Source organism: Protopterus annectens, chromosome 3.part0, assembly GCF_019279795.1.
Source record: "Protopterus annectens isolate FY-2018-M chromosome 3.part0, PAN1.0, whole genome shotgun sequence".
Classification (NCBI taxonomy): Eukaryota; Metazoa; Chordata; order Ceratodontiformes; family Protopteridae; genus Protopterus; species Protopterus annectens.
The window spans coordinates 161129414-161153947 of NC_056731.1; the positions used below are offsets into that span (position 1 = coordinate 161129414).

General features: G+C 40.6%; 1 protein-coding gene across 1 annotated transcript in view; it reads right to left on the reverse strand.

The window, feature by feature from the left end:
- The window catches only part of LOC122796791 (dynein axonemal heavy chain 5-like), a 2204633-nt gene that overhangs the window by 71254 nt on the left and 2108845 nt on the right, over positions 1-24534 (reverse strand). The window contains exon 74 of the mRNA XM_044065521.1: positions 12630-12838. Within this exon, the coding sequence (XP_043921456.1) occupies positions 12630-12838 (209 nt within the window). The remainder of the gene's footprint in view (positions 1-12629; positions 12839-24534) is intronic.

Here is a 24534-nt window from a genome sequence, read left to right on the forward strand (position 1 = left end):
ACCTCATATGCCCTGTATCAGGTGGTAACCTCCCTAACGAGGGGTGGAAATATACTAGAAGTGTTCATCACCAACATGGGCAACAGGTGCACCACAGCGGAAGTTAACCGGTCACTGGTTAGATCTGACCATTAACTATTCACTGTTTCCACACCCACGCATCTCACCTACACACAGATACCACAGTGTATACCTTTCCTACAGCTAAATTTACACTACTAGTGACAGGGGTGGGGGGTTTCACAGCCCCCACACTAAGGGGAAACACTGCTCAAGATACAGACAGATTTACAAATGCAGTCTATAAGCACCTACATGGATTTATGGGTCATGTCATCACTGGTAAACCAAGACTCACTCCACCTAGACAAGGACACTAGTCTGGTGGACCTCTGCAATAAACAGGCTATACTACAGAAGTAGGACAGTGTTCCAGACAAACAGCGAATCCAACGAAGGGCAGACATCCGTGACCACTATTAGTATGATACGTAGGTCCCTCATGACATCATCCAAGGCTAACATCAGCAGGACAATAAGCAAGGATTTGAAAGATAACCACAAAGCCTTCTTTGGCTATGTCAAGGATCTAAGTGGTGACACACAGATTTGCACTGTGCCGGTGAAATATACCAGAAAATATGCTGACCCTGCTGATATCGCCAAAATCCTTGCAGATGCATTCAGTGCATACTTCACCCCCTAAAGAGCCCACAACACTACCCGAAAGGTGCAGTATCCCACACATCAGAGACACACAGGTGGAAATGGCCCTCTCTAACAGCAGAACACAGCGTCAATGGAGGCAGATGTTGTCCCAGACTGCATCTTGCAAACTGTACAAGACAACCTGACCCCCCCCCACCTAATTAAGCTTTCCAACCTCAGCCTCTCCACAGGCTACATGCCCATACAATGGTGCGGGGCAATGGTTATTCCACTCTATCAAGGTGGAATCACAACTGACCATGGTAACTACCACCCCATAAGCCTGACTCGCCTGGTCTGCAATGGTATGGATCGCATACTCATGGCACTCATTAGCAAAGACATTGGTAACCTCCGAACACGTGACCCAACCTAGGTCAGCTTGGCTGAGTGCAGTTCATGCCTACTGAACCTGTTTGACATCTTACATACAGTCACCAAGACGTTAGATGACAGGGGAGGTGGTTCACATATACTACCTGGACCTTGCCAAGGCTTTTGACCCCATGCCCCACTCAGGTATTATTGATAAACACACCAGCCTCTACATACACCCATACATCACATGTTGGGTTGCCAACGGGCTTACACACACAACACACATGGTACGACTAGCAGTCTCCAGGTCCAACTCTTGACCAGTCACAACTGGTGTCCCACAGGACTCAGTCCTGAGGGCCCTACTGTTTGGCATATACTTCTCAGAGATACAGGCAAACACAGGTGGACTACGGCAGACAATGTTTGGCAAGGCCTGTGAACTGGGAGCCATGATTGACAGTCCAGCTGACACAGACATCCCTCAAAGGGCCTCACAGAGAACGTCACAGGGTGTCAACATCACAGCCTCCAGCCAAGTGCCACTAACTGCATGGTCATTCCATTGTGGAATATTAAGCACCCACATATTAACACATAAGTGGCAGCCACTTTAATATGGATGAGGTAATGGGGTATCTGGGGACTAAGGTAGATAGTGATCTCCCCTTTGACAATCATATCTCCACAGTATTTAGGACATCCTTCTATGTAGGCCATCTGATTACTAAAGGATTCCCATCTAGACATACTGGGGGTTATAGTGCCCCTTTACTCATCATGCATCAGTCCCATCATAGGGTATAATATCCCATTTGGGATGTACCTCAGAAGACACTTCCAACAGCTGGGAGGTCCACGAATGTACCTCGCCAAAGGGGAATACTGGCCTCCAACATATGGCCTATGCAGCCAGACTGAATAACCTCCTGCTTTACTCAGTGGCATCTCATTTACCCAGAGATGATCCCCGCTGGCCAACACAGCCATGTCAAACTCAGGCTTAATGGATATGCTCCACCTATGGAAATCCATGTCACAGTGAGCCACACACTGTAGTGAGCTGTACCTTGCCACAACAATAACTGGAAGATGCTGGAGGGACAGATTCCTGTCACAGACACTCCCCATACTTTGGAACAACATCCCTAACTATATTATACAGAGCTCCTCACTAACACTCTGCAAGAGAAACATTGAAGAGTGGATGGGGAACAGTAGATGCACCCCAGGGATGGGATTGCAAAAGCTGACACATTTTGGCTGGGCTTATGAATGGCCTTTGGCAGTTGGCCAAGTACCTACCTATGAATCTATACATACAGTATCTGCATATGCTGATAGCTTATTTTCCTGTTCTGGTGTTGACTTACCTTGTGCCAATGGCAGTTGTGTGTGCAATAGTTGAGGGCTGCCGATGTTGGATGCACACAGTAGACTGCCTATACATGACAATTTACAGGTAGTCTTGTGTGTTACCACTTTTTTCCTCCTCACTGAAGAAGGTTTTTCCGAAACTAGTATGAGGATCGAGCTGTAACTTCAGTGCTTTTGTGCACTAGTCTATTTACAATAAATATTTGGACTTGGAACTTTTGGTGCTGGCTTTGGCGTTTTTTTCATGTTGGGTTGACCGTGCACAGCCGTACTTGCGAGGTGGTGTGTCTCTAGTCTTGTGTGTATGCCTTCCATTTTTACTGTGTGTGCAGGTGGAGAAAGGTGTCAGTCCCTAGGTGCCTACACTGTCAGTGTGTGTGCTATATGTTCCCTCTTTGCCAAGGCATGGGCATACTGGGCATGCCTCTGTCTGCCTACTGGGGCTGGCTCAGGGTGTTCGTGATCTGAGTACCTCTGTGCCTGTGGGGCCCTTTGCAATGGTGGTGGGCTGTGAGGGCCTTCACCATTCTGTCCCTGCTGCAGCTGTTTCCACAGGACCATATTGTGTAGCATGGCACACACTATGAAGATGTGAGCACACATGCCTGGAGAGTACTGCAAGGCTCCACCAGATATGTCAAAGCAACGGAACTGTGATTTCAGTATCCCAAACACATGCTCTATGATGATTCTGGTTTCTGCGTGTGCCTCATTATGGCATTTCTGCATGGGTGTGTGTGCATTTCTGATGGGAGTCATCATCCATGGTTCCAGTGCATAGCCAGCATCCCCCACCAGGTGGCCGTTTGGGATGTCCCCCCTGGCAAATAACAGATACAGCTGTGAGGCATGCCAGATGTGGGTGTTGTGATAGCTTCCAGGGCTGCCAGCACACATATCCATGATAATGCCCTGGGCATTGCACACGACCTGGCAGTTGATGGAGGGGTATTCTTTGTGGTTTATGCAGCACCTACCCTGCTCACTGGGTGGTGACTTGATGTGTATGTGCGTACAGTCTATTGCACCCAGTACCTCTGGGTATTCTGCCACATGGTGGAAGAGAAGCATATTGCTGGCCAACTCCTCCTGCGTTCAGGGGAATTATATGTGCTCATTGGCATGTGGTAACATGGCATCCAAGAACTGGTGTAGTACCCTGGATGCTGATGCCTGTGAGATCCCCAAGATATCCCCAGTTGGTCTTTGAAAGGTACCTGTAGCTAGTGTTTTCAGGCTTACACATACCTTCGTATCCACTGGGATGGGTTCCCCTCTGTTTGTTCTGGCTCTGAGGTGTGGCCGGCACAGCTCCACAAGTTGCTGTAGGATGTCCCTGTCCACCCTGTAACTCTCAACTATCTCTAGGTCATGTAGCCCCTGGTAGGTTACCCTGGGTCTGAACACTCTCCTCCTCCTCCTCTGGTGTCTGAGGTGGTCATGTGCATCATCCTCCACACCACCTTCAGTCTCCAACACATGCTGGTGGATCAAAGCTGTGGCAGCCCCTAACATGTACATACTAAAAGTTCCCCTTCTGTATACACCACTGGTGCAGAGTGTATGGGAATACACAAATGTGTGTGAGGTGATTTAACACTTTATACTATTGTGCTATGGATGCTGCTGATGTCAGTGGGTGTGTTTGAGGTATTTCAGCTGCAGCGTGTCTTAATTATGGGTTTTGCAATGAGTGCTGCAAGTGTGGGGGCTTTACTGTGGAGATCTACTTGCTTGTCTTGATTAATCTGTTGCCCTTTAATTCACTTTTAAATCTGGATCCCCTCCCATTATCAGGCATGCATCCACATGCCGTCTTTCTTGTTTTGTACTTTCCCTACCCAGAATTGGCAAAATGTGCCTTGTAGCTGATATACTGCAAATCGGCTTTGTTCTGCTTTGACACGTTACTGTTTTATTTGCAGTACAGCCCCTCCCCTTTCCTGTTCTGCAGGTAGCTGCTTGCAGCCTTGTTAGCTGTTGTCAATAGCCCACTGAAGGATCCTAGGTGCTAAGTAGTCATTTGTACTCCAATTTCACTGCTGCAGAATTTCCTTATTTCTTTCCTATATCCTTCCTGTTTCAGCTGCAGTGCGCGCCGAGCAAACCCATTTACCATGTTTATGCGTGTTTTCATCTCCGTTCACATGCATACTCGGTTACCTTGTGTACTCTCAGCAAAGCATAGCTTTGGCCAGTTCAACACACCCCTATCCTGCAGCTTTGCCTAGCTAGGGGCAAACTGGTTTAGCAATGCTCCAATGTGCTTACAGCAATGGTGACACACCCCTCTCTTGATGTCATCTTTATCTCAAGGGCACACCTCGGTGTTATAATGCTAAACTGTGAGGTGCATCCTTACACCAGCGGGGAATCTGCGATTCACTATTACTTCTCTCATTTGCATGGCATTGCCTACTAATTCCTAACTACTGCGCATAACACTGTCACTGCCCCTTAGCAACCCTTGCACCATAGAATGGTGTAGCATGCCTGCCATTGACTATTATGGGGAAATCGTGATATGTGTTTCATTGCAGTTTTATTCTATATTTTTATATATTCCTTGCCATCTCCTTTGCGCACCACTGCCCTGCTCTTCCACATCGTGATAGTGCGACTATATATATTAAATGTTAATTTTATATTTTGTACATGTTTTTTATGCCAATGGCTATATATTTAGCCATTGGCATATATTAACAATATAATACATGTTTGGTCGCTGTCATGGCTCCGATTTTATGTTTGCAAAAATGTAAACCGTTTTCTATGGTTTACATTTCTGCATGCTTACACTACGCCTGCATCACTTCCTGGATCACTGCATACCTTCATTTGCATGCTACACTGCTGCACATGGGGTAATTAGCATACAGGGCCTGGGAGTTGTGCGGGAGTAGCGTATGCAGGTAGTGCACATAGAAACAGCTCGTACTTGAATCGCTCGGCGTCCATATTTGGTGTTGGAACACCAATGGTACGCCTGCACCTGGCACAAGCTTCATGAATCTCAGGGAATGTTTACAAATGAAATTGCAAAATGCCACTCAACAGTTTGACTAGAATTTTCCTTAAAATGACTTCCCTGAATATTTCATAACTTTTCTTCTTCTTTCAGCTTTTCCCGGTTAGGGGTCGCCACAGTAGATCACCTGTCCGCTCATGATTGGCAGTGGAGTTTTACAGTTTCGAGTTACCAGCCTGGCGCCCAACCTTCCACAGAAGACACACACATGCACACACTCACACCTAGAGCCAATTTAGTGTCCAATCCACCTACAGCATGTCTTTGGGATGTGGGAACTGGAGCACCTGGAGGAAACCCACGTGACCACAGGGAGGACATGCAGACTCCACACAGAAGGCACCCCAGCCAAGGATTGAACTGGAGAACCTCTTGCTGTGAGGTGACAACGCTAACCGCTGCACCACCATGGCCGCCCTACTATTCCAAAATAAAAAGAATTTATAGCTCTGGAAACCAACCAATTAGATGAAATGGGCAAGATATTTTTAAACATTATTTTGTTAACATTATTTTCAAAACATACCCATAAGTTTGCCAAAACTTAAAATTCTGATCTTCAGTTTTCAAAATGTCATCTAGGGACCACCATCACCTGAACTACAATGCTGAATTTATGCAACTCAGATTCAGAATGCAATTTGTGAAAATGACTGTGAGATGGCGTTTACTAACAGAATCAAACAAATGCACACACCAGATTGACAAAAGGATATCTTAAATGGCTATGTTTAAAATGTCATACCAAATTCCATACATTTAAAAGGACATAGCCATGCACATCAAGTATTGATTTATGTATTTCAGTTTGATTACTGGGTAAGTGGACTGGTCAACAGACACCTTTCAGCCACTATACTATTGTGCAGGAGACAAAAAGAAAATTGTACATAGACTAAGCAATATATAGAGTTGTATACAGTACAGTAACAAAGTAGAAACATTACATTTGCATGTAACTTAAATTATAAATACAATGGTTACTATTTATGGGTCTATATCATTTAAACGAAAGTTCAGAATGTCGATCGCTGTAAACAGCGAAAATGCCTGATAATCAGTGTCTGTTTTGTGAGACTGCGGTACAGTGAAGATCAGGAAATTTGCCCTTTCCTCACTGTAGTGCGATCCCGGAGTTGGTATATATAATTAGCAGGGGGTAGGATTCAATTATCAGCATTTTTGCTGTTTACAGCGATCGACATTCTGAACTTTCGTTTAAATGATATAGACCCACTATTTATGGTATATACAGCTACAATAGGCATTCAACAAGTGGTCATTTGTTAAAGTATATCTTTACAAGAAAGATACGACTACAGTGTGAAATACAAGGACTCATCATTGTCACAGAAACAAGAGCATTTGGCGCCCTTAAACAGATTTTCTTTAGTTTGCTTATAAATAAATGAAGTGTCTCTTCCTGTTTCACTTCTGCAGGTAGCCAATTCCAAACAGCTAAACCTAGAATAGAGATATATCTTTCCCCTGATGATGTTTTAAAATGAGGCTAAAATGGGTGTAGGAAAGTTATTCTACATTAAAAAAATGCTTCAAAATATATAACTATCTTACTTAAACTATTAAGTATAACATTCAAATTCCAAAAAAACACAGATCTCTATGTACATGCAATAAGGAACAAGGGGTGTGAATAGTACATGTATTACTGCACTATTAGGCAATTGCAAGGCACTTGCTCTTCAGTTCTGTGTCTGACAATACCACTGGGCAGGCTATAATCCTGTGCCATACACACTTCTCATTTGTTCACTCTTAAGGAAACTATATATATATATATATATATATATATATATATATATATATGTATATATATATGTATATATATATATATATATATATATATATATAATATATATATATATATATATATAGAGAGAGAGAGAGAGAAAGAGAGAGAGTGCGAGCGAGATATGGATTGAGTGGGTGAAGTCGATTTGGCGTTATGCTGTCATGCGACACAGTAGCATCAAATCACATGACACAATTCTACGTATGCTCTGAGGTTACTTCTTGGAAAATGCAATGTATCAAACATGTTCTTGCAGAGTCACAAGACCCCTGCATCCCCATACTCTCTGTTAATTAAATATATTAACGTTGAGATTGCACAGTTCCCTTCCCTGGGGATCACCCTTTATCACACAACCATTGACCATTTGCATTGTCAATCTAAGTGTGTAATAACTGAATTTCCACATTACTGATTCCCCATTCAGTTGTACAGAAGAATAAAAAAGACAAAAAATTAATGTTTTTGCAGGGAGACCACCCCCCCCTTCACTGCAAATGCCATGTCTGTAAATATATTAAGTAGGAGATTGCACAACATTTAATATAAGGTAACATTTCTTTAACCCAGCTACCACAATTTCAATGAATAAGGACCTTCAATCCATAGGATCCAGTTAACCAAGCCTACCTGAACTCCTTACACCTATATATCAAAATATACTAACTCTGAGAATACACAACAGTGAAGATGAGGCAAAAATGCATTATCCTTACTACCATTATCTTATTACACCTACACCTAATGAAGTAGGACTTGGAGATTAAGTTACACCTCAAAAACACTTTGATAAAAGTGTTGTTTGATACACTGGAGTATTATATGTGTGCATGTTTTTCTGTGTGTACATTCATACATATGTATACATAGATCTATGTACATATTTCTGCCCAGAAGTCATACTGGAATGCACAACATGACTATAAAAGTATTCCCAGAATTTGCCACTGCATTAACTGGCATACATTTGCTTAGACATGTAAGTGCAGGCTGCGATCCCAGTAGGAATGCTTATAGGTCCTCAAAATGTATTATAGTTTCATATGTCCATAGCAGCATACTACGCTATTAATCTGTGACGGTCTGTGAAGCCTATCCTTAAATTCCCATGGTAGTGCTTAGACCTTATATTTTGTGTACATATAACCCAAAGATGGGTAGAACAAATGAATGTGGGGACATTTATTTGTGGCCCCTATCCATGAGGGATGTGGGTGCTAAACCAGGGCCAATTTGCAGTTTCCTATCCACTTATCCAAATTACTTTTGAATAGAATAGGATATGTACTCTACATTTTGTGAAGTGGGAGATGGCTCCATAGAAGACGTATCCTCTGTGACTCATACCTATCTCTCTAACATGTTTTAATTATGTTGCATAAAAGACTGAGATCACCTGACTGGGTGATCACACTATCATCGTACTTGTGAATGTGTAATTGGTCTGACAGGCTAGGGTCTGCTGAAGCTACATGTAAATGTTCTGCCTTCTCTGCTTTATTGATATTTAAATTACAAGGCTAACAAAACTTCATGATAATGCATGGCCTGGCTGCTAGAGATCCTTCAGGGTCAATAGCCTAGTAACAAACTATAAAAGTATATGAGAGGCAGAGGTTATGATACTGAGGCTTTCAAACTGTATGCATAGTTTTTGTGATTTAGGCTCTGCTTAAGATCAGGTCTCTCATCATAAACTTGCTTATTGTCTGTTGAAGACGAGGATGTCAAGGAATGAATCTTGGATCCATAATAAGAGTTATCATCAGAGATTTAATCATAATTATTTGTAGGAATGGAGCTTCTTCTGTTCCATGTACCACTATCAGAAACAGGGGAAAAAAGAGAGAAAGTATAGGGCCCAAAGGGCTTTACTGGTTTTGAAAGCCAACAAAGCACTAGGCAAGCACTGCTATACAGCAGTTTACCTGTTAACGTCATGAAATAATGCCAAGGCAAAAGGATCAAAGTCAGGGACAGTTTCTAAATATTGCTCTAATTTATACGAAAAGTTAGGAAACTCTAAAGGACTGGCATTGTTTACTCACTCACTGGAAGTTCTAGCTTGGCTGGAGTTTTCATTTAGTTTTTACTGATTGGTTTTTCAGTGTGACCTTCTCACTCTTTGTTTTGAATGTAATTCTCTGTAATTTGTAAGAAAATCAAAAAGTATAAGAAGGATGGAGTAAAACTATTTGGGAAAAAATCAGGAACATTCTGCAATATCTGGGACAGGTAAAAGATATAGCAGGTAGAAATGAATTTCCCCTCTGGCAGAATGTAAAACAGCTTTTAAAAGGGGTTAGTTTGTTCTACCACGTTTTGTTTACAACCGTGGCAGAGTGAAGTTCTAACAGCTTATAAAGGTTGGTTTACCTTCTGTCACTGTTCCTTGCCAGTCAGCACTATCCCTGGCATGAGATTCGATCATAACAGTACTTAAGGGTATATAACAAGCCTTCATTAAGCACCCCTGATCATTGTTACTATTAGGTCTTAAGTAAGAGAAGTGCTTAACGAGTTTATCTTTTTATCAGTATCGGACCATAATGATGATGCTCTATGCACTACATGCTTGCTTTCAGTATGAAACATAGTGATGTCTCCAATACAGTACTAACAAATCAAGGGTCTTCATTCCCAACTCCAGAAATTGTTAACCCTTTAATTAACTTGGCCCCTGATACTTTCAGGCTAAGATCAATACAAATGAAAATAAATCCACCTTCTTAGATTTCCTGGTAGAAATTATATTGCTCTAAATTAGATCCCAACAGATACTGTTCTTAACTATCCAAATAAAACAATCTAGGGCATAATATGGACCTTTTATGATAACATTAACTTCTTTGTGTTTAGAGGCATATACTAAAGGGCTACAGGGAAATGTAAAAAAAAAAAAAAAAAGCAGTATTACCTGGCAATCATGAAGAACCCTAACCCTCAGAAAAAGTTTAGGTTAAACAAAACACAAAAGTGCTTACTGGAATCATCAGATCCTCTAACTCATACTGGGAAGTTATTATAGTTTTAGTAGCTGAGAGTAATAATATGACCTTTTATAACTGCAGTGGAAATTCAAAGTAATGTGTCATGAATGCAGCACTCAGTTAATAAACACCTGATATGCAAATCATGGAATGCACAATACGCCCCACCAAATATATCCTCCCATACTTCAAAATATCCAAAGGCAAACTACTGTCACTATCAATAAATGGGACACAGTGTCTTATGTTATCAAAGATATGATCACAGCAACAGAGAATAAAATTGAAAAATGCAAATTCTGGCCACACCACTGGCACAGCAGGATGGAGCCCTGACTATGTTCCAGGAGTGGATCCATCCAGCCACTGAGGATTTAGGTCAGACATGGTAATAAGTGATGTATTATACAGGAAATACACCAGCACATTATATATGAAAAGGATGTGCATAACACTGCACACCAGATATGGTGGTGGGTCTGAGGGAAGACTATAACAAAAAATACAACTCTTTCACAGATAATGGCTCAGTCATTGTCCAGCTGATAATGTGGCTTCAGACAGCCAGTAGCAAAACAAATTAGTAAATAAATACAGTGAAGATGGCATTTGATGGCCAAAGTGGGAATGGCCAAAAAAAATCACAAAATGTAAATGCTTTTACTGCTGTCACACATCTGAACTCAGGTACCAGGTGAAAATAATTTATAAACACATGGGGGATCATTTCTAACAAGGACAATAATAACACATTAACTTAAAATATATATTTGTAAGGTTGTAACATGAATAATGAAAAATTGTTTTTCTTTGAATTTCAACAGCATAGATTTGACAAAGTCAAACTATGTATAGAATCTTCTAACATCGTGGTAACCTTAACCAGTGGATTTTCTCAACATACATCATACTTTGACTTGATTGACAGGAGGGAACATACCTCTTAACTTCCCTGCTCAAGAATTCTGGACAAAGCAAAAAATATTGGGGGGGGGGGGGGCAAAGGCCAAATTCAAGAACAATGTTTAAATATTATTCTAATCTACTCAAAATGTTTGATTATCAAAAAATCAAACATTTTATGAGGGTCAGGGCAAAAATACCAGGTAAAGTGACAGACATTCAACAAAATTCTGGGCAGCTGAGAGGTATGAAGGAGAGAATGGTGGATACAAAACTACATGATAACTATAAACTTGGAAACCATAGTTACAGCTACAAAAGATGCATTTAGAGTTAAAAAGAAGTGTGATAACATGCATCACTAATATAATGACAAAGCAAAAATGTAATTTTAAATTTGGAAAAAATGAAATAAAAATTAATTACAAGATAGACTTCTAGAAACTGACACTTTAATTGAAGACCTATGGAGTAATCCTACTGGATGATAAACACGAATTTGACCAATTTCTTAAGTACAAAGCATTACTTATTTTGTGTTGAATAAAGTATATGTGTATATATATATATATATATATATATATATATATATATATATATATATGTATGGATTCACTTCAGAAGATCGAACTTCCGAAATCTCGAACTACAAATAACCGAATCCAAAAGCTCGAGTTTCGGAAACTCGAACTTCTGAAGGAAAACCATGAAAACAAAAAAAAAAAACACAAACTTCGCTTTTTCAGGGGGGCTTCACCCCCCTTCACCCCCCATGTGGGGAGCTGTGCCCCCCACACCCCCCCTACTTAAATATACCAACTCCAAGATCACACTACAGTGGGGAGATGGGAAATCTCCCGTCTTGCGCTGTATTCGGAAGTGCAAAACGGGAGATTTCTTTACTTCCTGCCAACACCACGAAACAAAAAATACATTACGTACACACAAGGCATGCAACAATACTTGCCTCTTTGTGCAAGTAATGTATTCAGGTAAGTAAAGTGTTATTTCGGAACACTACACACATTCGATTTATTAAAATCTCGATCATATGGTCTCGACCATATGCAAATCGAGATTTTAATAACTCGATTATGTGAAGTGTTCCCATATATATATATATATATATATATATACATACATGCCAGATTACATTTTAAAAGTTTAGCATGCTATGGAAAAGTTAGGAAAAAAGAATATTTGTTTGACACTGTATTGTACAATAACTCAGATTCTGTAAGTAGGGTCACCAAAGCAAAGGATTTAGTATGACAAAGTGATAAAACTGATGGAAGGAACAACACTGGACTAGATTAATAACACGTGATGACTGAAATAATGTAGCTCCAAAATACTACTGAACAGCCGCTGAAACTATTTCATAAGTACACGTCACTGTTTCAGCATGTGTAATGAACTGACAATTTATCAAGTCTGCCTATGTGCATCACAAGCTTTTCACATGTGAAATAAAACATTTTACTGGGTATACCTGTGGGTTGAAAAACCCTGTCATCCAAAATTGATTTGGTCTTCCATCAAACAACCAGGTCTGGAATTGCTGACTTCTTTCAAGAAGCTCTGTAAACCAAAAGCCCAAAGTTGCTGACTCCCAGGAAATCTTGAACCACAGTTTTGGGATTCTGGCATCATACATATTATCCAAGGCATCTCGTAGGTCTTCAGACATTATAATGGTCCCTGAAACAACAGAAAAGAGAATCTTTTTATTCCATTACAATTTCTGCTGAGGACATAAAGCAGCTGTAGTTTGTTTGTTTACTACAATTACAGTCTAGACCTCTTCTTTTATAAATGACAATTGAACAGAATTTATCAAATTTCACATGTGTGGTTCATGATTTTCACAAGCATGCATGAAGAGTCACTTAGTGAAAGGGAGGTGATTTCTTTACCATCAAGGTGTGGTGACCCTGGAGTTTTATAACTTGTGGTCTAGTCGGTTAGGGACCTGCCTTTTTGACTTTGTTCCCACAAAATCAACAGGCTTTAAGAACTGATCAAGCAGCCTGCTGACTACCTTTTTTTCAAAAATCCATTCAATCAATTTGGTTGCAATGAACAGGATGAAGATCCCTTAAGTGATAATGTAGCATTTTTCTGAATAAAGCGGTGATGTGAATCAGTGATGATGAATACCAAAATAATAAAAGAAAGTATTTAAAATCAACCAATCCCGGCACAGGTTCAAAACAATCTTAAGTGGACAAATCCAATGGCAAACGTACACATGACATAGCATGACTGTATGTTACAGCTCTTTGACCAATTCTACACCTAATACTAGCCTTAGTCATTAGAATATGTAAGACAATGTTGACAGCTTATACAAGGTAGTGTTCATATATTTGGAAGAGCTAGGGACATGTTACATAAAAGGAGAGGGGAAATGTTATAGAAAGACTAAAAGATTTAAAATTGTGTGAAGGCTACCAGGTGAAAAGTGGAAACATACTTCTTAATGCAATACGCTGTGTATGCTGGACAGTAAATGTATCAGTCCCCCCACACTCCATTGATAGACAGTAATATTAAGTACTAAATATTATTTAGAACTCTCCAGTTTTCATGGGGGATGATTCTAATGCTTTATGGTATACAAAAAAGCTGTTTAAATGCTATTCAATTTTTTAATGCTATTCAGTTGTTTTGATGGAAATCTGATGGCCATTTAGGACTCATCGCCCCTCAAATTTCCCTGTATCCTTATCTAAGCATGTCCTCGTTTTTTTCTTTCTGTTGCCCATGATTGGGGAGCATAACTGCTGGCTGAATTTTTGTCCTTGTTGTATCCTGATAGTGTCTCCTTCCTTTATATATTTTAGCTTTCATGTTTGCCTATCATAGCAGCATTTCCATTTAAACAGATTAAATTCAACAATCTCATTGACCACTTGTGCCTTTTTAGTAAGACCTTTATCAATTGTGCAGCGACTTCCACATGACAATTTGACTGAGTATATACTTGACTATAAATAATATGCTGAAATGACCAGTTTCTGTTCTGGTAACCCATGAATCCTTGCCTGGCACAGCATGGTCTGGCACATTAATGTTTGCAAACATTAACCTCTACAGTGTTACCATCACTACGTGTGGTTTCACTTAGGTTAGTGATCTCTGAAAATTTAGAGTAAAAGTTTTCATATATTAAATGCACAGAATCTTGATCTCATTTTCCATTGTGTCCTGTAATGGCACTATCATTAAACCTGACTATTCCACCAAACTACTAGGCGTTACTATAGACAATCAGCTAAGCTTTGACTGCCACATTGATCTAACCATCAAGACTGTTAATAAAAAAATAGGTGCCCTCTACAGACTTAAGCACTTTCTTACTGCTACCACCCGAGTGTCTCTTGCCCAAACTCACCTCATCTCCACACTATTGTATGCCTCTCCATCTTTTATCAACATTTCTAAAGCTAACCTTCATAAACTTAACACAGCCTACCATAATATTGCTAGGTTTGCCACAGGTTCCCCATTCCGTACTCACCATTGTCTCAATCTAAAAAAACTTAACTGGCTAGAACTTCAGAACCTAATACTCCTACATCAATTAGTCATCACTTATAAAATTCTGCATTACCCCTCCAATACACCCATACTTAATAACCTCATCACCCCATATAAAAATCTTACTTCCCTTCTCTCAGCCAGAAAGTTTCTAGTAACTACTCTTAAATCTCACAATAAAGCAGGTGACTCCTTATTTGCAAATACTGTTGGATCATATTGGAATAAACTTCCCATAGAACTGACCACCCTAAGCTCATCTCACCTTTTCAAAAAACAAATAAGAAACCATTTCCAAACCCATTGGCTATGCCCATGCTCTAATCCTGACTGAGCTCAGCATAGAATTCCCTTCTTTCCAGTCCCCTCCTTTCACTTCTACTGGTTATTCATTACTTCTGATTATCCCTCTACTGAACACTTGCATAATTTACTTCTTTCTTTTCTTTTACCACCTTTTTACATGCTATATCACTACATCTTGTCATCTCTTCTTTTCTAACTTATATACAGATCACTTCTATGCTAATCTATTTCCTAATACTAGTGCCCTGGCACAACTTGTTCTATTCTAAATTTAAATAATGTAATTTTTATTGACTCTCCATATGTCACTTTTTTTTTTTTCAATTCTCTTCATTCCTTAGCAGTCTTACTCTAGCAATTATAACAGAATAATATTGCCTCTCCATTGTTATCTCTTGTTTAACTGCCTCTGCATTTTTCTAAACTACGTAATAACTGTTCCTTTATCTGCTTTCATGTTTATATATTTTGTTTAATTTGTTTGCGTTTTTGCTTTTTGTGTTTTGTTTGATTGTTTGATTGCTTTTATTGTAAGTTACTAGTATGATAATGGAGCTTTTCTCCTCGGGCCTCTGCTGAAAATGGACATGTATCCAGCCAGACTAGCCCGGTTAACAAATGTAAAATAAAATAAAATAAAATTGATGCTGGATAAGACGTGCACCATCTTTGGACAACTGGTTGCTCAGTTTAGTGTACAACAGTGCAAATTCTCTAGAATTACCATTTTATGGGAGTTGTTAGAAACAGCATGCTGTAACATCATATTTTCTATATGAGCTGACAAAGATGAGCCTAGATGCATATCTTTTTTCCTCTTTGAATATCCAGAAAGATAAAATGTCATTTGGAGTGCTAGTATATTACTGAGGCCATCCATTTGTTGCTGTTTCCCTCAGCAACTTTATGTCAGGGTGCTTTGCTGTAGCCTTCTTGAATTCTTTAAGAGTTTTTGTTCTATAATGAGTAGCTGAAATGTAATTGTTTTTACTTCTAACTCCTTGCCCATATGATCTCAATTCTCCTTTTCTAAGTATGAATCGTTCAACATCTCATTTATCTATACCTGCTCAGTGACTCAGATTATATGTAATCTTAAGGCCATACCTTTCTAGTCACAGAGCATTATTTGCAACCCAGGTGAGACTGTATGTAGTATTCAATGGCATTTAGAAACACCCTGTATAGGTTTATGATAACACTCAACTTGAATTTCTTTACTACAGACATACTAGCAATAATCTTGATACCCACAGACAATGGAAAGTATTTTCTTTTCAAACTGTGCATTTTTGCATTGACAACTGGTAAATGCTCTTGACACATATTCAGTGGGCATTTCACAATGAGGTATAACAGCTTCTATGTCATTAGCAGTGGCACTGACCAACAATCTCTCAAGTTTTAATCATGTCATAAAACTTCAGGAGTGCTCTTCTTATCTCCAGTATTTAAGTGATTCAGGCCCCTTCTGATCAGAATCTCAGTGCTATACTGTATCATTTTCAAGCAGCTAGCTGATAGGTATACTAACTCCTCACAGGTTAGGATTAAATTTAGCTAAGTACTGCTGCATGCCCATACATCTCATTAATGTCTCATTTACCTCGGTTAGAGGTAACAGCACTGCAGTTCCTATATTTTAATCACCAGGTCTCATTCTCTCTAACATAACATTATCTAATCTTGTACTTGCTCTCTTTCACTCACATTGTTTTGTTCTTTCAAACATTTTAACCATTGAAAACATAGATTTCCACAACTTCACTGCAGACCAGAATGCCAAGAATGTCATTAATAATGTTGGCCATACCATCTAGATCATCAGTCTTTTTAGCCACTGTTCTTTGGAACACTTCGGGAATTGATAAAACTCCAGATGATGATTGCATTATCTGCATAATGCATCACCCTCACCACAGCAGGCAATATGCATGTCTGATGCTATAGGTTTATAGGTTCATAGGTGTGTACTAGGCTAATGGCCCTGGAGCCTTTACAAGCCTAGCCCATAAGATTACCCTGGCATCATGTCACCCAACCTTATTTCCCAGTGCCTCTGTCGAGTAGAGCCATTGGAGTGATCCCCGGGGTGAATTTTCTATTTCCCATCCACTCGTCAAGATTTCTCTTAAAGAGGACTAGTGAGGTGCTCTGTTCGACATGTATGGGAAGTCTATTCCATAGCATGGGCAGTCTTTGTGTTATGAACCTGTCCCTCCAACATGTTCTGTTAATTGTGGTAATGGGGTTGTGGTCTCTGGAGCATGTGTTATGGAGAGATCGGGATTTCTTTAGATGTAGCATTTCTAACAGAGTTGGGTCAGACATGGCTTTGTAAGTCAAGCAGAGATTGTCTCTAAGTAGGTGATATGAGACAGGGAATAGTTGGAGTTTTTTGAGTCTGTCCATATAGGACAAGTGTTTAAGGCCTAGGATCCTCTTTGTGAGGAACTTTTGTGGCCTCTCCAGTTGTTGCAGGTGTCTAGTCAGGTACATGCCAAATGGGGCATTGTACTAGATGATTGGCCTAATGAGGGAAGAGTAGAGGGAGACAATGACCTCTTTCTTCCTGGATGCAAAACCCTTAGTAATGAGATGTGCCACATAGAAGGACTTTCTGACCACAGTGGCAATGTGGTGGACAAAAGAGAGGTTGCTGTCAACCTGTGTTTCCAGATCTCTTATAACACCTTCTGTGTTCAGTGGACTACCACCGATGTGGTAATTCATGGGAACTCGGTTTTTCCCAAAGGGGATGATGACACATTTTTTTGGCATTGAGCTTAAAGCCATGGTTCTGATACCAGTTGTTGGTCTCAGTGAGGCCTTTCTGTAGGATGTCAAAATCACTAGGGGAGTTATTAATAGCTCCCAACTTGCAATCATCTGTGAACTTTGTCAGCCAGAGTCGCTTTGTGTTGGCCTGGACTTCAGAGAAGTAGATACCAAACAGGAGAGGACCCAGGACCTAACCCTGTGGGACTCCACTCGTGGCTGGTCAGCAGTCTGACTTAGAGTCAGCTACTTTCACACTGTAGGTTCTATCTGTGAGTCAGTTTGCAACCTACCTAATGATATAGGGGTTGATGCCTACCTTATTGAGTTTTTCTATGATTCCTGAGTGGAGAATGGTATCAAAGGCCTTGGCCAGATCAAGGTAGGCTGTATGAACCACCTTGCCTTCATCCACAGCTCTGGTGACTGACTCAAAGAAGGCATGATCTATCCTTCACAAAATCAAACTATGTGGGATCCAGAGTTTGGAGATTCCTTATATCCTTGTTTATTTGGTCCATGATGATACTTTCCATAGCTTTGCATATCAGACTCATCAGGCTAATGGAGCAATAGTTTCCAGGGTCTGTAGTCACTTCTCCTTTGTGGAGAGGGATGACTGTAGCAGTGCGCCATTCGGTAGGGACAACACCTGAGGTGAGGCTGTGACTGAACAGGGCACACAGCTGAGGTGCCAGTTCACTCTGTAGTTCATGTAGAACACAGCTAGGGATATTGTCAGGTTCCATAGAAGCTGTATTCTTGGCCTTGTACAGTGCTGTTTTAACCTATGCAGCAGTAATACTGGGTGGCTGGTAATCTGCTGGTATTATGATTGGTGCTTTGGGGAGAGGGAGAGGGGTAAAGTTGGCAGTGAATCTGTCAGCCAGTATGCTGGCAATATGATGAGGGAACTCAACTTTTTGTTGAGGCTGATAAGGGAGTTTTTCCATACTTGGGACTTCACCTTATTCCACATTCATTTCTTCCTTCTGTTGTGAGTTTGTTTATGGCAGGGGACCACCAGATTGGCTTCCTTTTTTTGGAGGAGAGCATCTTGATTCTATTGGGTATGGCGAGATCCATGCATTTGTGTACGTGTTCGCACAGTGCATTTGTGTATAATTCGGCGTCATGCAACTATTCTCCATTTGCATGGTTTCAGTGAAGTTAGCCACTTCTGTTTTTAGGAGCCCAAAGTTAGCTTTGGTGAAGTTTTTCATGGTGGCTACCTTTGCAGGATGTCGTTTTCCAAGGTGATTAGTTTGTGGTTGGATCTAACCAGGGAGAAGTTGACTATTGGTGTAGAGCAATGGTCACCTATGTTAGTAATGACCAGGTCAAGGATGTTGCTACCTCTAGTGGGGTTAAGAATGAGCTGGTCATGAGCATTGGAATTAATGAATTCCAGGAAACGTTGGGCAAGTGTATTGGTACATGAGTAGTTTTCCCAGTTAATGGAGGGGGTTGAAGTCGCCCAGTATGAGAGTGTTAGGTTGGACCCTAATATTCTCCAGGGTACTTAGGAACATGGAGTGTGAGTCTTGGGACATGGTTGGGAACCTATAGCAGGCAACGACCTGAATCACTGTCTTACCCAATGTTAGCTGCACCTGAAATATCTCTGATGCATTATGTTGGGCTACCAGTCTGGAGGTGTGTGTATCCTTTATGAATATGGAAACACCACTGCCTTTGGAGCTTCGGTCCAAGTTCTGGGGCCAGAAGGAGTGGAATGAGTTATAGCCTGGTAGTGCAGGAGTGCTTTCTGCTGCTTTGAACCAGGTATCTGTTACAGCACAAATGTCGATGTTCTCCATTTTAAGGAGTGCTTTGAGTGAATGCATTTTGAGATTTAGACTTCTAGGGTTGAGCAGCATGACCCTCAGATTGCATTTGTTTGTAGGTATTATGGTGGTAATTTGGTCTTTGGAGCACTGCCTAAGAAAGGCAGTATAGGGGTGGCAAGAGCCTTGGCCAGTATCGGGAAGCCCAGGGGTGACAGATGCAGGTCATCTCTGGCAAAGCATCAAGGTCTGTCAGTCATGTCATCCCAGGCAGACAGATACTGGATCCCTTTAAAATGACATCAGAAACTTAGCCAATTGTTGAAATCAATAATTTTCTGCTTGTACTGTGGTATCATTCTGGGTGATGGTAGGATGCTGCTCAGGGCTAGGGTCATACCCACCAGGGCTACATAATCCGAGAACTCCTCCATATCTCTTTTCATGTAGTTCAGGGAGGTAGGTCTCAGGTCATTCACACCCACATGTACAATGACAGAGTCATATTTGTACCTGTTGTTGTGGGACCTAAGTGAGTACGTTATGTGGAAAATTCTGGCACCTGACAGGCAGCTGACTGCTACTTTCTCCTTATTCAACATAGTGAGTGGGACATCAGTGTGTCTCACTATCGAGTCACCTATGATGTGGATATTCTACAAAAGGGCCTTACAGAAACAGATGCTTGGTGCCAGAACCATGGGCTCAAGCTTAATGCCAAGAAATGCATAGTTATCCCCTTTGGGAAAAAAAAAAACATGTATCCATGAATTACCACATACGTGGCAGTATACTAAACACCAAAAGTGTGATGAGAGACTTGGGGGCACAGGTGGACAGTGGTCTCACCTTCGATAACCACATCACCACAACAGTCAGGAAATCCTTCTATGTGGCACATCTCACCACTAAGAGCTTTTCATCCAGAAAGAAGGAGGTCATTGTCCCACTGTACTCATCCCTCATTAGACCAATTATAGAGTACAATGCTCCATGTACCTCACAAGACATCTGCAACAGCTGGAAAGGCTCCAGAAATACCTCAACAAAAAAATCACAGGCTTAAAGCAGATGCCCTATGCTGACCATCTAAAAAAACTCCAGCTATACTCTGTTGCATATCGTCTACTCAGAGGTGATCTCTGCTTAACATATGAGGCCATGTCAAACCCTGAGCTGTTGGACATGCTCCACTTAAAGAAATTCCAATCCCTCAGAGCCACACACTCCAGGGATCTAAACCTTGTCAGCACAATGAACAGAACATGCTGGAGGGATAGGTTCCTGACCCAGAGACTCCCCATACTCTGGAATAGACTGCCCATACATATCAAGCAGAGCACCTTCTTGGCCCTCTTCAAAAGGAACCTTGATGATTGGATGGGAGATAGGAAATTCACCCCGGGGATCATGTCAGTCACCCTGCTAGACAGGGGTCCAAGGAAGTAAATATTGTGGGAAGAAATATCCAGGGAATTGTTATGGCTAGGCTTGTATAGGCCCTAGGGCTGATAGCCTAGTACCAACCTATGAACCTATGCATTTTGGGCATGCTGTTTTGTCTTAGGGGCTTTGGTTGAGTGGCACATTGTTTAGGAGAGTTATGTGTCTCACCATTAGTGTTGTTTTGTGGTGGTCGAGTGCATTTCTGCTTTGGAGGTGTCTGCTGCTTGGGTAGATTTTTATTGAGAGCCTCCATGAATGTGGGTGTGTGGTTTGTGTTTTAATATGAAGGCAGTGCTGTTGTGTGTTCTGGTGGGTTATGTTTTTCATGTGGTGTGGTGCAAGTGTTGACCTTCTCCTCTTGACCAGCTATTCTGGTCTTGGCTGGAGAGTGCTTGGCTTCCAATTTGGATATATAACTGCATCTCTCACAAGTCTGAGTATTGGGAGGTAAGAGTAGAGGATTGTCAGTGTACATGAGGCAGTTGCTACATTGCCTCAGTATGCCCAAGTTCACCAGGTTAATAGGAGAAAGCACAGGGAACTGACCTTCAGACATGCCTGGAGGAGTGGGCATTAATAATAAGTACTGGAGCTGTTTCCTTGTAGAACGTTTAGTGCTGGTACCACTTTTGTGTGCTACAATAATTGCTACAAGAAGTCTGGTAAAGTGCTAGACTAATAAGCTAGCAAAAGTGCAGGAGAGATGAGAACTAGCAAATCTAAGGGGAAAATTGAAAAGCAGACTTTGGCACCCCTCAGAAGCTTACAAACAGTCCTGGATACAGCAAATCTGTATCTGGACAAGACTAGTTATAGGAAAGGTGGGAAACAAGTGCAAACATGGGCTTTTAAACCAGAAAGTTGAAAAACTTTTCAAGCAGCCAATAAACTACAATTTCAGAAACCACTCTTCTTGTGGTAAATAGCCTACCTAGTGCTTACCACTGCCACTGATAAGCTAGAAGGCTTCCCTCCAACACAGAAAGGCTTGGGGGGGCTCAGAAGCTTACAAACAGTCCTAGATACAGCAAATCTGGACTAGAATAGTTATAGGAAAGGTGGGAAACAAGCACAGGTGCAGGCTTTTAAACCAGAAAGTTGAAAGAGATGGAAAAAACTGCCCAAATGGGCAATAAACTACAACTTCTCGGTCACAAACCACTCCTCTTGTGGTAGATAGGCTACCTAGTGCTTACCACTCCCACTGATAAGCTAGAAGGCTTCCCTCCAACACAGAAAGGCTTGGGGGCTCAGAAGCTTACAAACAGTCCTGGATACAGCAAATCTGTATCTGGACTAGACTAGTTGCAGGAAAGGCAGGAAACAAGCACAAACTCGGGCTTTTAAACCAGAACATTGAAAGAGATGGAAAAACTGCCTAAACAGCTAATAAACTACAATTTCTGGGCCAGAAACAGCTCCTCTTGTGGTTGATAGGCTACCTAGTGCTTACCACTCCCACTGATAAGCTAGAAGGCTTCCCTCCAACACAGAAAGGTGTGGGGGGCTTAGAAGCTCACAAACAGTCCTGGATACAGCAAATATGTATCTGAACTAGATGAGTAACAGGAAAGGCAGGACACAAGCTTAGAATTTTTTTTAACAGAAAAGTAGCTATAACAGCACTAAAACAATTCAAGTGCAGTGCAAGCTAGCACACTTGAGTGTGCAGCAATATTAAAGCAAATACAGTTTAAATAAATGCAATTCATTCAAACTGTATTCTAAACTGAATTCAATTATTGTTTTATTCAACAGTCTGAGCTGTTAAAAAGTGCCAAAAATATACTTATCAGATGAGAAGCTCACTCAGTCAGAACACAAGGTAATTCTAGCAAAGTATTTATTTTAGTAAAGTGGAAAGGGAGAAAGGAGGAACAGAAGATAACTGAAGGTTAAGAACCTAAGTGGGTTGGCCTTCTCAAATGTTCTCTCTGTATTAGGTAGAATGAGTTAATGACACTAGACTGGGAGGAGTGTCTCAGATCAAATTTACAGTAGGTGTGGGCAACTGCAACGTCACCAAGTATAAGAACAAGACACCAACAGGGAGGGGATGTGGGAAACTATTACAGCTATTAGCTACACTATTTTAGGCAGAAAACACTACAGAAATGTTTATTACAGCAGGAAAAACTGCAGTGAGCCACTAAGCAAACATTTTAAACAGATAAAGGAGCAAGGGGACACTAGAGAATGCTTTTAAATGCAAAAAATCAGTTATATGACACACTCCTTGACAGGAAATCATAACAAACAAACAAATGTTTAACAAATGGAAAAAAATTCTAGTTATTACCTTACACAAGTGAAACTAGCTGCCAGAAACACAGAAAACTCAAAAAAACAAAACAACCTGGCCTGAATAACAGGAGACCTCTATCCAGACTATGCAACCTGACTAGAACACAGATTACTCACAAAAATGCACAGAAAAGCATAGATAGAGCACTTATAAACAGAAAATACAACTCTCAGTATGAAAAAGCAATTTACAGTTAAGTAATTCAGTAAAAATGCAATTACAGTAACAAAACTATCTAGCAATGAAGAATACAGTTAAAGCAGTATAAAACAGTACACAAATGCAGTGAAACATTAAAAAAAGCTTTATAACAGTGCAAAATGTAGTAGATTAGCTGTATAGCACAATTATAAACATTAAGAAGTGCAATTCAACAAAATAAATGTAAGAAATAACTTATTCTGCTCTTGGAGTCTTTGGGAATTTCTGCTTTGTCCCAGCGATGAATCACCACTAAACAGCCTGGCAAAAACAAGTAGTGAATCACTCATTTATATAAGGCAGAAGCCTGTGCCAATCAGTATAATATTGAAAAATTTGCTTGTTTAGCTCATAAGCAAACTGTCATCTTAGTTTAGAAGTACTACTATACAGCATAAATATCATGTAATTTTGCTTATCCCTAGTAGTACAAAGCCATCAGTTTGTTACTATCACAAAATTGTCTGCCAGCCTGTCCTAAAACTTCCAACTCTGGTCTATTTGAACAGACCTCCCTCCACCCCAGTTAACCAAACATCCACTTTCCACAGTTGCAGGGATGAGCTGTATGTGGAGTGAGAGTCAGGGTGAGATCCACTATAACTGTTAAATATTAATGCTGTCCACGTTTGTGGAAACCCAGATGCCTCCAAAGATCTCTCATACATTCTCAACCACCATGTATAATATTTTTGGCAGTTACACTTAATAATGTTAGTATAATATTATTCTCCACCGTTTCCTTTTGAATCATATGTGCACTGTTAATAATGTCATGTGTTTACCTGCCTTTTATAAATCCATAGTGATGACCCAGATCTATTTTTCTCAGCAATATTTTTGTCATTCATTTTGTGAAAATCATCATAAATACTTTGCAGTCATGATTCAGAATGTAAATAAGCCTGTATAACCCTGGATCAAGATGATTGTTACCCTCCTTTGATATATACTATCACTGCTACCTTTTAACTAGTCAAGGGCACAGTCCTAGCCAGACTTTATTAAACCTTTCTTCCTTTACCAAACCG